We start from the raw sequence: 12,574 nt of genomic DNA, 5'->3' as shown, positions 1-12,574 counted from the left end.
TGTTCTTTTCACCTAGGTGTTCAATGTTTTCATTCAGGGATATCTAACAAATTGTAGGTAATTCTGCCATACCGGTCCCAAGCCCGGTTGCAAAAGCAGACTGCCTACGATACTTTTAAAGCCGGTTTCGCCCTGCAAATCTACTGTCACGAGTGTGTCTACTGTAAAATCGTTTGTGGATTTCTTTGATTCTGGTACACATTAGGACGCAATATTCCAATATAAATTCACAGTGTCAAACAACAAAGTTCTCTATGTTTGCAATTGTGATGTTTCTATTTTAGGATCCAGAAATACCTCCTAGGGACTTGAGACCATGTATATACAATTATTTTCAGTTTCCCTTATTCCCATCTGCAATATGTGCGCCAAATTCCTCTCCGTCATTTCTGTTTTCTATTATCGACGACGTGCATCAGATCTCCCACCACTAGAGACTGTACTACTACTCTGTGTAGTGGCCGGTGATGATTTGGCCAATGTTGAAACAGAGTTCCGCCTAGTCACCAAAACACCCTGTCGATCTGCAACTTCTAAATGTCCCTTCCTCACTTCAAGTACGTCCAAGACAGCTTCTCGAAAACATCGAAAGTTGTAATCAATGACACCTTGCGAAGCAAAGTTCTCCTCTCGTAGTAAGCATACTAGTGACATGTTGCTATTGGTATGTTAAGAGGAAGAAAACAGACTGGTTAGATATTCGGTAGCAACTAAAAAAGATTGAGCTTAAAGGACGTGTTATTACCGGTTTACTTCGCGCAAGTATAGCACCATATTGTTGTTGAGTTTGATTATAGATTGTGCTTCCTCGGCATGTTCTTCGTCTGGTTCTGGAGCAGTAGGATCTGATCCTGCCGACCTGAGCGTGATAGACATAGCTGAGTGTCAATCTTGCGACTCTTAATGGGGTTTTTTGTTCAATTGCTTACCCATATATACTGGCAACATCCAACACCACATCAATCATATCAGAGCATAATTCATACCATTGCATATCTACTGGTGTTGAATCAGTAGCGACATACACTTTGGATAACGAATCAAATAGGAAGGATTTCTCGACTCCTGAGGTCTAAAAGAGAGCGAAAAAGCATCAGACGGAGGGTTTCGGCGAATGATCTTCGTGATCGAATAGACTAACGTACACTATTAAACACATTCAACAAGTTCTCCAATGTTGGCAGGTAATCACCAATAAGCTTCTGTACGACTTTTGAAAAGGCTTCGTATATCGAGTAATCGTATATGGAAGTCAAATGGAAGGTGATGTGGATTTGAGGAAGGTCGACATCTGTCAAGTCGTCGTGAATCCGTTGACTTATTTCACGATGGGTTTCTAGTTTTAAGAACATAAGCATTAGTTCGTTGAGAAGCTTAAAAAAGCAATAGCTAAGGAAATGTTTTACCAATCTTGTGGTCATCCGATAAACCATCGACTTTATGCAGAAACACTTCAAAATGTATACTTGGATTCACTTTGTAAGCTTCAGTCACGATTCCATGTAGTCGTTGTAATGCATCCAAAAAGTCGTCCTTATAGGGTCAGTTGGTCGATACTTCGTTAGCAAATAAAAAAAAATCAGAAGTCTTGGATGCTTCATACTTGGGAGTCGATAACAAACACCAAGACTTTACAATTCCCAAACACGACATCAGGTCGAAAGGAAGGATCATTCACGTCAACTTGACCTGGGAAATCACATATTTGGAAGTCGATAAAGGATCTAAGGGAAAAACCACAAGGAGATCCTTTAGCATTCACATATCAAGGTAGCCTTCATGTCAATTACACAAGCTTACGTGACATCAGCGGTAGCAATCCTGACAGTGGGCTCGAGGTATAATGTATCATTGGCAGCCATTTTGTGAAATACGACTCGTTGTATACTTGATTTGCCACTCCTGTTCGCACAAGTACAGTTATTGTTAGCACTTTTTCAAGCGGGCGAATCTCATTTACAATGCGAGTTTGCGTTCTACCTTCGTAATCCCATAAGCAGCAATCTGGGCTTCTCCATTGGCACATGGAATCTAAGTCAGGAAATGTTGGAATGTTGGTTTCTTCGACTGATTCTCAATCATCACGAGCCAAACGCGTACCCATTGGTAGTGCTGCCTTCAATATCGTCATCCGTGAGCTGATATGGTTTCTAGTTCAAGTTCAGTGTAGGAATATTAGATTTCCTTGCTAACATTTGTCACAAGTTTGTTAAATGGTCAAAAGCTTGGACAATTGAATAAGAAGCAAGACATCAATGGCAGAACAAGTGAGCTTATATCGTGCCTGTCCACACTTACTGCCATCTCCTACGACAAAATTGCTTGTTTTCGAGATTTCGCCCGAGTGGATTGAATGTGACGAAAACAGATGGCAGGATTCGCAAAAGAAGAATGGTTGAGAAGCAAGCAAGGAAAAGTTTATATTAAATTGCACGCGAACGACGTGAATAAACGTCTCTTTTCACCATAACTGATTGGAAGATCCTTCACGAACGAAAGCATCAACAACACTTCTGAACAAGTACTTGATCATGGCAACGGAAGGGTTTGTTGAGGATAAAACCTAAAGGCGGACGTCTAGATCAAGTACATATTTGCCCCATTTGTTTGCATTAGTCTAGTTGATGCTGATTGGCCAAAGATTGAAATTTGGGAGGAAGGAAAGACCAACCTGGTTTTCTGTCAAGTGAGCGGCATAAGATCGTGTTGACAGGTACTTGGGTAACCATATAAACGTTTAGGACTACCAACTCCGCTTGTATATTAGAACACTAGGACCGACCGCATAGTGCTCAAGTTTTTGGACTTTGCAGAAGGTAGCAAGCCTTGCTCCTTGACCGTTGATTTCTAGCTAAAGGCCGCTCAAATCAATCTCTGACATCAATACTTACGACTAGATGGGAAACGCTAACTCTGCATACGAAGATCGTCCATCATTCTCGAGCAATCGTAGCAGAGATCCGCAGCCATGGAATTCTAGACAGGGAGCAAACGAATATCCGTATCAGTCATGGCCAAAACCAGGTCCTGAAAAGACTAGTTTTGAACGTGTATCGTCACGCATATCTATGTTTATGAGACCAAAGTCATCGCCTCCAACAACTCGACCAAATCCAAAGCCCAAGTTGGACATAAGCAAGCCTGCTACTCTTGATCAGCCTTCTCGAGGCTCTCCTTATGGAATATCTCCAGGTATGTCTTTTGTGCTTGGTTTGAGTCTATTGGAGCATTGGAAGTTCGTAGCGGCAGTGTCGCTAATGTTTTGACGATTTATAGTGTCGTATTGGGGTAATCAGGTTGAAACTCCTACACAGAGCAGTGGCGGCAGCATCTGGTTGTCACAGCCAAGCCCTATTTCATACACTGCCTCATCAAATGCCTCAAATGATAACAGGGTTCCAGCACCTCCTACACCTTCTCAATACGTACCAGGAGTAGATCAACCATACCTGCCAGTGCCTCCCGTCCCAGAACTTCCACAGTCACCTTCAACTCCTCAACGTAGTCTACGACCAGTAGTAACTCACAGCTCACCATATGCCGGCCACCTTCTCTATAGTCCGAATAGCAGACAACCAGGAATGGCATCACCACCTCCTCAAGTATTTGCCAACTCGGAGCCTGCAGAACGTCAACGTAGTCTAGACCTCTCTAGACGGGTACAAGAACAAAACCGTCGCAATCTAGAAGAAGAGCAACGAATGTTTGTAGAACAACAAAAGGCCTTTGTTGAACAACAACGTAGACGTAGAGCTGAACACCAAGCTGCAGCACAAGCTCAAGTTGAAGCTGAGGCTCGAAGGGCTCAAGAAGAAGCTAGTAGAGCAAAGCAGGATGCTGAACGTAGACGTATGCAGGAGGAGGAGGAAGTACGACAATATGACGAACAGCTACGACTATATCAAATCCAGTTAAAGGCATACGAAGAACAGCAAGCTCGACTTGTATATGAGGATGACTACCATCGTCGTAGAAATGTCGTCGCTGGTATGGTCGGTAGTAGTGACGACGAGCCGGCTCGTCGTTACCAGAAACAACAGGAGGAGCAAATTCGTCGTCAACGAGAAGAGCAGGCTCGCCATCTGGCTCTTGAAGCTGATCGTCAACAAAGAGCTTATAATGATCAACTACGTCATCAAAGGGCTCTAGATGAGCAACGCCGTATATATGACGAGGCTGAACGCGCTGCTCGTGTAGCTGAAGAAACACATCAGCGACGTCTTCATGCTGCTCGTGTGACACAACACCGGCAACACGTAGAATTGGCTCAACAGCAACAGCAGCAAAAACGTGAATCTGATGATTCTGAAGTTTTGGTTATTGATGATGAAGACCAACAGAGCTGGAATTCATATGAAAATCATCGAGGTCAATGGGAAACCAATGCCCACGAGCAGAAGCAGCAAGTCGAAACAGTCACCAATGAATCTGGTCTTGGGATTGACTTGGCACCTCCCATCGAAACATCCACTCTATTATCAACATTCGACTGGATTGAAGATGCATATGGCCTAACAGCAACCGACAGTAGCAATAATGATATGCCAATGACGACAGACGCTTCAACTAGATGGAGTGCCGATAGTGGTGCTTCTATCGAGGAACGAGATTTGCCTAGAGAGCAAAAGGAGGAAGACGAGCTGCCTCAGCCTGTGGCTAGACCTTACATGGCAAACAAACCTGCAGTACGCCTGGTATCCTTCTTGGATAACGGATTGAACTTTATTCCACCTCCTGAACGACATGAAGCTGAAGTCGTACACAAGGATAATAATAGTAGCAGGGGAAGTGCCACTAGTCTCATCGGAAACCCACCTCAACAACAACAGCAACCGGAAGCTGAGAGGAAAGCCGTACCATCAGTAACAGTAAAGACCGTCCCACTACCATCACCACTATCAATCGCATCCATTCACGCTCAACAACAGCAGCAACCGTCACTCCGTAACTCCATGCAATCATCCCGTCAAACATTCAAACAAGCAGCCAACAATGCCCTCTTCATATCTCGTCTGGAAGCTCTCCCACCAGTCCCAGCCGCTCCAGCTCCAGTGCTCCTCACTCGCCCACCGTCATCATTATCAACATCTCCAAACCTCTATAAAAAGGCGATACTCAATAGCAGCAACCCCAATTTGGCTGACAAGCGTGAATATGTCACCGATAGTGCCGAGTCACGCCCAATGTCCCTGTTTTCAAACTTTGAAAACGAGATATTGGATATGTATACACCAACAACTGAACGGGAGCCGTTTAAGGAAGTGCATGTTGCTTCATTGGGGAGACGGCTGGGAAGGAATTTGAGTGATATCGAACAAAAGGTTAACGGTTGGTCGGCTGCCCACAAGTCGCCTGTAGATTCTCACAAGTCTCCTGTGGATGACATGGAACGATCTTTGGAATCTCCTCGTTCTCAATCAGTAAGTCCATTCTCATGGAGAGACCAGTTGTTTTGGTGGTCGATTAAAAGTGATTTGTGATCTAAGGCTCCTTCTTTTTACTTTAGAATCATGCTTCTAGGAAGCCTCAGACAATGGTGTCTGACCTGCTCCATCGAGCTCCAGTGAGAAACACTGGATTCTAAAAGCATCATGTAATTAGACAGAAGGATTGCAGGATACATAGATAATTTAAACGCAACTGTAAATAAACTTTTTTTGAAGGATGATATGGGGGGAAAGAACGGACTGTACAACGCTTGTATAAAAGGGTCTGTCTGATTTTATATATTTAAAAAACGAACAAAATTGCATGTAACTACCACTAACTTCACATACGACTGTTTGCTGAACCCAATGCAGCGTTTAGTACACGACATAAGCGTTCACAGCCAAGAAGAAGCCTTTCCTCTTCGTAAAAAGCCCAGGTCAACCTGAGATACCTTCCGTGCCTGTAAATAGAAGTTTGTTCGTAAGTTCGTTGAGCACAAAAATACAAAGAATTTAATACTACGCATGACTTACGTCAAATCGGTTGAAAAGTTGTTCCCAGAAGCGAACGACACCTTCTCCTTTGGGACCTTTCTCCCTCGATAATTCCCCACATTCTTGTCAACCACATCATCATTCCTTCCACCATACCCTTGCGTACCTGTTACAGCTTGTAGTATTTCTTTACTATCTTCACCTTCAGGCAAGCACAACCACAAAAAGAAACCACCCTGTGGTTTCTGGAATGTGACATTCTTTGGTAAATGCTCTGTCAAATATTCAACCATGATGTTCAATCTCTTTGAATACGTGGCCTTCAAAAAGGCCAGATTGGATTGGAATGCTCCTGATGAGATCATCGAGTTCATGATTCCAGAGAACAAGTGGTTTGGGCTTCCACCTGCAGAACTCCATAAGCAACTGATATGGGAACGATGAGAAGAAATAATCTGGGCTTACCTGAGTACATCAGACCAGACCTGAAGTGTTGTTCGATGATGCCATCGTTGGCTTCAATCCAGCCTAGCCTTGCACCCGGAGCAAATAGCTTTGAGAAGGAGCAGTTTGATATGACGTTTCCAAACGAGTTTGGTATGTTGTCATACTATGGAGATACGGGGTTGTTGGCTGCAGTCGTCAATATGACGCAAGGGCCAACTCACTGAGACAAGCCTCCTCGGTGGGACATTGTTATTCAGAGGCAACATTGAATACACGTCATCACATATGACGAGCACGTCGTATTTGCGTGCTAAATCCAACACTTTTTGACATCGTTCTTCCTTCAGTGAGTATCCAGTGGGATTGCTGTATATGGGAACCTAAGTTGAGTACTCTTAGCTCATGTGCTGCCGAGCAACAAATAGGCTCAGCAAAGTACCATGAACAAGATATAACTGTATCTCTTGGGACCCTTCCATTCACCACCCTTTCTCCAATTCCCAGAGTCGACCCAATTACCACGTGGATATACACCATCTCTCTTAGCTTCAGATTCAAGACGTTCCAATGCAGCTTCCAGGAGATCGACTTTCACACCAGCAGAGTCAACCGGAACCGAAGTCAGTTCATTTCGTGATATGCCATGATCAGCAAGTGTTCTGATGGCGAGAAAGTACGTTGGATTTTCCAGGAGGATTTTCGTATGCTCGCCCTTGAAGAAGACAATGAGGTTGCTGAATGCTTGTGATGCACCACTAGAGTTGAAATTGTTTGAGCACCGTACTTCAACAGGCATTGTGGGAGTAGTGTACTGCAATAGACATAGACAACCAACTCACTTGGTAACACAGAGATGCTCAGGAGCAACTGTCTCGTTATATTGAGTACTCAACCAGCCAGACAATGTATCCTTAAACTCGGCATCACCCAGACTAGGTCCATATTGCAAAGAAGTCCATGCCTTTTCACGTGAGAATCGTTCCTAAGCGAGCAAGGGTCGGTCAACAGATTGAATGAGAGCTAAAAGGAATGCACCAGCGTACTTTGGTAGCATCAGTAACCAAGTTCACAGGAAGAAGAGCAGGTCCAGGTGCACCAAATTCAAAAGATATAAAGTTTGGATCACCAGTAGAGAATAGAGTCAAGTCCTCTTCCATGAACTTTTGATCGGGAGCGGTTGATGCCATTTTGCTAGGTGGGGTTTGCGGCTTTCAGGCAATCAATTGTTTGTGACAATGTCTGTCATGTTGGAACAGCCATAGGCGATACAGTAGCTTGAACATCAAGCAAATCAACGAAATCAAGTATAAACACGACTTACAGCTTTGCAGCCTTGCCTCGTCAATGACCAGTAAGCTCGCGAGTGAATGTTATCTACAGACCAGCGAGCTTTGGTCAGTAGATTCAAACGAGAACGCAACTTGAACAGAATGAAGTGGTACTTGGTAGAAATGTCCAACTGATGCTTTGTTATCAAACTGTCAAGCCTGGTTGCCACAGGGCATATGACGATTGTTTGATTCAGGTAATTAGACGCAGAGCACGACAACACGTGGCGCCATCACGTATTCTCGTGATTTTGAAGTTTAGAGCTACCGTAATATGTCGCATAATTTCATCAGAAACGTGCTGTAGATGAGAAAGTGTGGTGATGTTGAATGGGCAGTGTTTTATATGTTTCAGGAGGAATGAACGCGTTCACAAACTGAATTGACATATCCAGCGTTTATGTGATGTATATAAATTAGTTTATTCGCATCATGCGGTTGTATTCTTCTAAATATGAGACCAAACAGTTCTTGATTCGTTTTTTGGACTTCGCGAAAGCAAAGCTCCCTTCAGATGGCAGCTGTAGAGTTCCTGCAAGCCTTAGGCAAGAGGAAGGCTGGACCGGCTCCAAAGAAGGTGGAGGAAGATGATGCTACAAAGGTAGTGTGTGTTTTCTATCTTGAGCAATGGTTGCTTTTTGAACGTACTGTTGAAGCTTGTTTGATCAATATCGAGCGAAGAAACCAACCACCCGAAAAGAAATGCCAAGTCTCAAATGATATCTGATTGCTAACTACGCTTAACCAACAATGCTGCGTCTATAGAAGAAGAAGGAGGTCAATCCATTCATCGCAAACCAAGTTTTTACCACAATCGTCATTGTGAGAACTCTGATGGTATCCAGCTTGAACACAGCCGAGATAGCTCGTTTAGGTATGACGCGAAAATCTTGGGAACTCTATCAATCTGCCTCTGTTGTCGCTTCGTGTGCTCACGTTTATTACTTTAGCTCCACTGAATCGAGCCTGGCATGCTGTCTCAAACTCTTTATTGAGTCCTTTACGAGCGTCCAAGTTTCGTCTATCCTTTCGAGTTACAGGTTTGTTCGCTCTCTTAGATCCGCATCCAGGTTTGGTGTGTCAAGCCCAACTGTCTCTCGTTTCATTTAGATCCTAACGCTGTACGAATGTGGAGAGATGAATCGTACCCACTAGGGATATTGTTGCAAGCTGTAGAGCGATGGAAGAATGAAGATGGTGTCTTGGTGACTAAATTCAGAGTTGCCAAGGGACAACCACTTCCATTACGACGATCGAGTTTACGAGCTAGTGTTAGAACGCCGCCTGCAATCACAGCTAATGGTCAGACTAATAACAATAATAATGCCGCTGCTACTGCCAATGGATTTGTAGGCCCGCCGTGGACTGAAGCTGTGTTTACAGGACCGACTGCCACGTTGGTGAGGCCGTTACTTGCACTCTTCCCATCAGATGTGACTGTATACGGTCCACATCCAGGAGCCGCTATGGGAGTGCCTGAAAGACCTCAGTCGTCACGGAGAGTCTCCTTCCAGGTTTACGGGCAGGAATATTTTATTCGTATAAAATATGGATATAACGATACATGGGAGATTGTTGCTGTTTATATGACAGAGACTCTGCTAAACCCATTGGCATTTGGCGCAGCATATGGACATCGCGATATTGAGTGGATTTTCCCCGCTGCTCGTCGGCAAATCTTGCGAAAGGCTGTTGTAAGTTTGGTTTGCCATTCGCATCTCTGTGTGTACTAAAAACACATTCCCTCCACTAGCTGAATGTATGTCCACCCGGTCGCGGCAAACCACTAATCCAGCTGCTAGATGATGGTCTTGACGTTCTGTTATCAACCGCTCAAAGCGGATATACATATAAAGGCCATCTAAGATACTTGTTTGGCGCTCGCCCCGAGCTCTGGATATCAGACCTTCTCTCCGCTCTCTTGAAGGACGATGGATACCCTTGGTCGCATTCTGTGGCGTTGTATCATGACTGTGATGCAACTATACGTGATCTTATCTCAAAGCTAGAGAATAGATTGACAACCATTCGAGCATGGCATGCACTTCCGGAGGAGAAGAGGGAAGATATGATGCACAAGAACAAGTCGCGTACTGCAGAGAATTGGGCCTCTGGAGTTTTGAGTAATATTGTTCTTGAATTGCGTGGAGTCAAGATTAGAGGCAAACGTGGTACCAAGGAGTAAGATTATTGTCGCTTTTGGTACAAGTTGAACAAAGTCGACAGTCGTCAAGACTAATGATGATTTCAAATAGGTGGGTCGACGATATTGTTATGGAGCTGAAGAAGTGGGACACGGAGAAAACTAAGGAGACGAAGAACAAGTCATCGTCTTGGGAAGATGATGGGTTTTATAGATAGTAAGATAATCATACCTTTGTCGACTTGGAAAGATGATGGATTCTATAGATAAACACCCATTCTCGACTTGGGAAGAAGACGGGTTTATAGATAATCACACGATGTGGATGATACAGCAAATACAATAATGATATATCTTCATCAGTAAACACGAAGTTCGCGTTATTTGATCTTGGTTTTCTACATACAATCTTTCGACCCCTTTTGGTTTCTCGCAGCATCGCAGACAGCATCTCATCCAAAAATAAGCCGGAAGTAACAATTCTAGTTGATTCGATTGATATATGAAGGTAAGTGAAACTGTAGCGTGACTTGACAGACTGCCTCGTGACGCGGAAACTAACTCGCAGATTGTCAAATCTTCAGAAACTCCAAATCAAACGACAAATCTAAACATCGACAAGACACATCCACCGACATTCCTATATGGAAAATCCATACATCCACGCTGGTCCAAGTCTATACGATGTCGAATTGAGTGAAGATATAGTCGCATTGGCACGGACATTGGGCAGAGCCAACGGCTTCAATTTCGAAGTTGACGAACAGGACGATGATATGCCTCTAGATATGCAAATGATACTAAAGGACTTTCTAAATCGTCAAGATCGAGATCGTCTTCAGCAGCAGGACATTGGTGGGGGTACTGCATTTGGAGAGATCTTGGGAGGTTTGGAACTCGATCTGCCGTCTGATACTACAAACACTACGACTACATATACTGAAGCTCAAGTACGTCATTCGTTTGATTGATCAAATCACTTTGTCGGGCTGTACGAGCCGTGAGGGTCGAATGCAGGTCGAACGACACGTTGACACGTTGTATTTATTAGGTGACTGATCGTGACGATGACATTGACAATCCCGCATCGCCCGAATCTTCTATATTATCTTCTATAGCCGATGAAGAAGTCAAGCCTGAAACACCTGTAACTATAATATTACCACATCAATCGGGTGGAAAGATACCAGGAACGATCGCAAACAATGCAGCACACCCAGTGTCGCATCCACGAACTCAGATACTATTTAGTCATTTCTCGAGTCCTAGTATTGATCCAGAAGGTGGTGGGTTGCTCCTGGTAGCGCATTTACGTCCTCGATCGACACATCCGAAAGAGAATCGGAATGGGGTTGTTCATATGCGGGATTTGACTCAAGGCATAGTGAAAAGAAGTACCTTTTTCGTCTTCGAAAGACGAGGGCTGACTAGAGACCACTTGTTTAGGAACGTTGGAGCGACTTTGGTCTTCGATTGTTGAAGGATGTGTCAAACCAAAGCCAGAATTTATTGAACCTGCATGGAAGAGTCTTGATGATATTGAAGCACGTATGCCTCAACACGGGTAAGTGCGGTTGTGCTAACCTGCTGAAGATGCATTTGATTTGTCCAATGATGACGTGTCCGTCGTTTGTTAAACTTTATGAACAACCACTTTAGGAACTGGAAGCTGAGATTAGAGTGGTGTAGGAAAATACTCAACTTGAAAGGCTGTAAACGAGGAACGGTCGTCTCTCAGCAGGAACCCGATGCAGATGAGGAGGATATAGATATGGAGGAAGGTGATGTTGAAGTTGAGCAAGACGATAATGATGGTGAAGCGGAGGAAGATAATAATGGTACTGATGAAGAAGGTGACAATGATGGCGAAGAGGCTGAAGAAGTCAGTGACGACAATGCTGCAGAGGAAGAAGGTATTGATGATGACGCGGAAGAGTCACAGCAGGAAGATGATACGGCAGATGAAAGCGTCGTATTGCCACCATCACCGCCGCCGCCACCTCCTGTTCCCGTTATTATGACCAGAAAACGAAAGTCTTCTGCTGAGCATCCACTTCGCCCTTCCCCAACACGAATGAAGACTAGATATAGTAAATAAAGGATACCCTGTCAACTGCATAGAGCAATAATAATGATACCCACTGTATTTAGATCCTAAAAGCTTTGTATATGTCTTTTTGCACGTTATAAACATGTTCTTTGCACAAGGTATATATATGGACCATTGACCGCTCCAAGTTTTATTCAGCCCCGTCAAGCTTCCCGTATGAAGGTCTGCCATGTTTGAGGTCTAAATTTCAGCGACAAGGTCGACGTATTTCTGAAGTTGCTTCCTGTGCGTAATATCAAAGTTAGCAACTCCCAACTTAGCGACTCTGCAGACTTGATTTCTTCAAAAAGTCATGTCACCTTTTCTCTTCTAATATCCTCAGAGAAGCTTGATATGACTGTTGCTGCGTTGCTCTCGACATGTCCAGATTCGTTGCAGTTGATGCCACCTCGTTAGCCCGTGCAAAGCGTGTTTTCAGAGCCAGAGCCTACGATTACACGTAAAATGAGTTAACGCATGTTGTACATTCATTAATAGAAGCATGGATTCGTACCAGCTGTTTGATTTGTTCTGGGTGTGTTGCACGATCTCCATAGGCGCTGAGCACTTGATGCAGCAATGGTAAGAATGTGAAATCTTCTCGTACTATTGTGGAATCTGAAGCAGCTGATTGCCCTTCCAT

The 12,574-nt window shown here is 44.0% G+C and overlaps 4 protein-coding genes across 4 annotated transcripts; 1 reads left to right on the top strand and 3 right to left on the bottom strand.

Moving 5' to 3' along the window:
* Nucleotides 1-399: 399 nt before the first annotated feature.
* On the bottom strand, nucleotides 400-2,304 carry SmJEL517_g04414 (uncharacterized protein; the record flags this gene model as incomplete). Its single annotated transcript, XM_031170342.1, has 10 exons — nucleotides 400-658; nucleotides 746-859; nucleotides 930-1,072; nucleotides 1,146-1,336; nucleotides 1,407-1,533; nucleotides 1,604-1,724; nucleotides 1,801-1,902; nucleotides 1,981-2,031; nucleotides 2,101-2,150; nucleotides 2,299-2,304. The coding sequence occupies 10 exons, from the start codon at nucleotides 2,302-2,304 to the stop codon at nucleotides 400-402; spliced, it is 1,164 nt and encodes a 387-aa protein (XP_031023721.1).
* Nucleotides 2,305-5,769: 3,465 nt separating this feature from the next.
* Nucleotides 5,770-7,558, bottom strand: SmJEL517_g04413 (uncharacterized protein; the record flags this gene model as incomplete). The annotated part of the gene is made up of 7 exons (XM_031170341.1): nucleotides 5,770-5,890; nucleotides 5,964-6,330; nucleotides 6,390-6,534; nucleotides 6,593-6,751; nucleotides 6,811-7,126; nucleotides 7,211-7,353; nucleotides 7,415-7,558. 7 exons carry the CDS (start codon nucleotides 7,556-7,558, stop codon nucleotides 5,770-5,772), a joined length of 1,395 nt encoding a protein of 464 aa, XP_031023725.1.
* A 655-nt stretch (nucleotides 7,559-8,213) lies between these two features.
* SmJEL517_g04412 (uncharacterized protein) lies at nucleotides 8,214-10,060 on the top strand (the record flags this gene model as incomplete). Its single annotated transcript, XM_031170340.1, has 6 exons — nucleotides 8,214-8,300; nucleotides 8,465-8,573; nucleotides 8,650-8,739; nucleotides 8,810-9,393; nucleotides 9,453-9,880; nucleotides 9,955-10,060. 6 exons carry the CDS (start codon nucleotides 8,214-8,216, stop codon nucleotides 10,058-10,060), a joined length of 1,404 nt encoding a protein of 467 aa, XP_031023724.1.
* A 2,072-nt stretch (nucleotides 10,061-12,132) lies between these two features.
* SmJEL517_g04411 (uncharacterized protein) lies at nucleotides 12,133-12,574 on the bottom strand (the record flags this gene model as incomplete). Its single annotated transcript, XM_031170339.1, has 3 exons — nucleotides 12,133-12,175; nucleotides 12,252-12,379; nucleotides 12,446-12,574. 3 exons carry the CDS (start codon nucleotides 12,572-12,574, stop codon nucleotides 12,133-12,135), a joined length of 300 nt encoding a protein of 99 aa, XP_031023723.1.

Source organism: Synchytrium microbalum, assembly GCF_006535985.1.
Source record: "Synchytrium microbalum strain JEL517 chromosome Unknown SmJEL517_scf0029, whole genome shotgun sequence".
In the NCBI taxonomy this organism is placed as follows: domain Eukaryota; kingdom Fungi; phylum Chytridiomycota; class Chytridiomycetes; order Synchytriales; family Synchytriaceae; genus Synchytrium; species Synchytrium microbalum.
The sequence above is the reverse complement of the archived record's forward strand: the minus strand, read 5'-3'. Positions and strand labels throughout refer to the sequence as shown.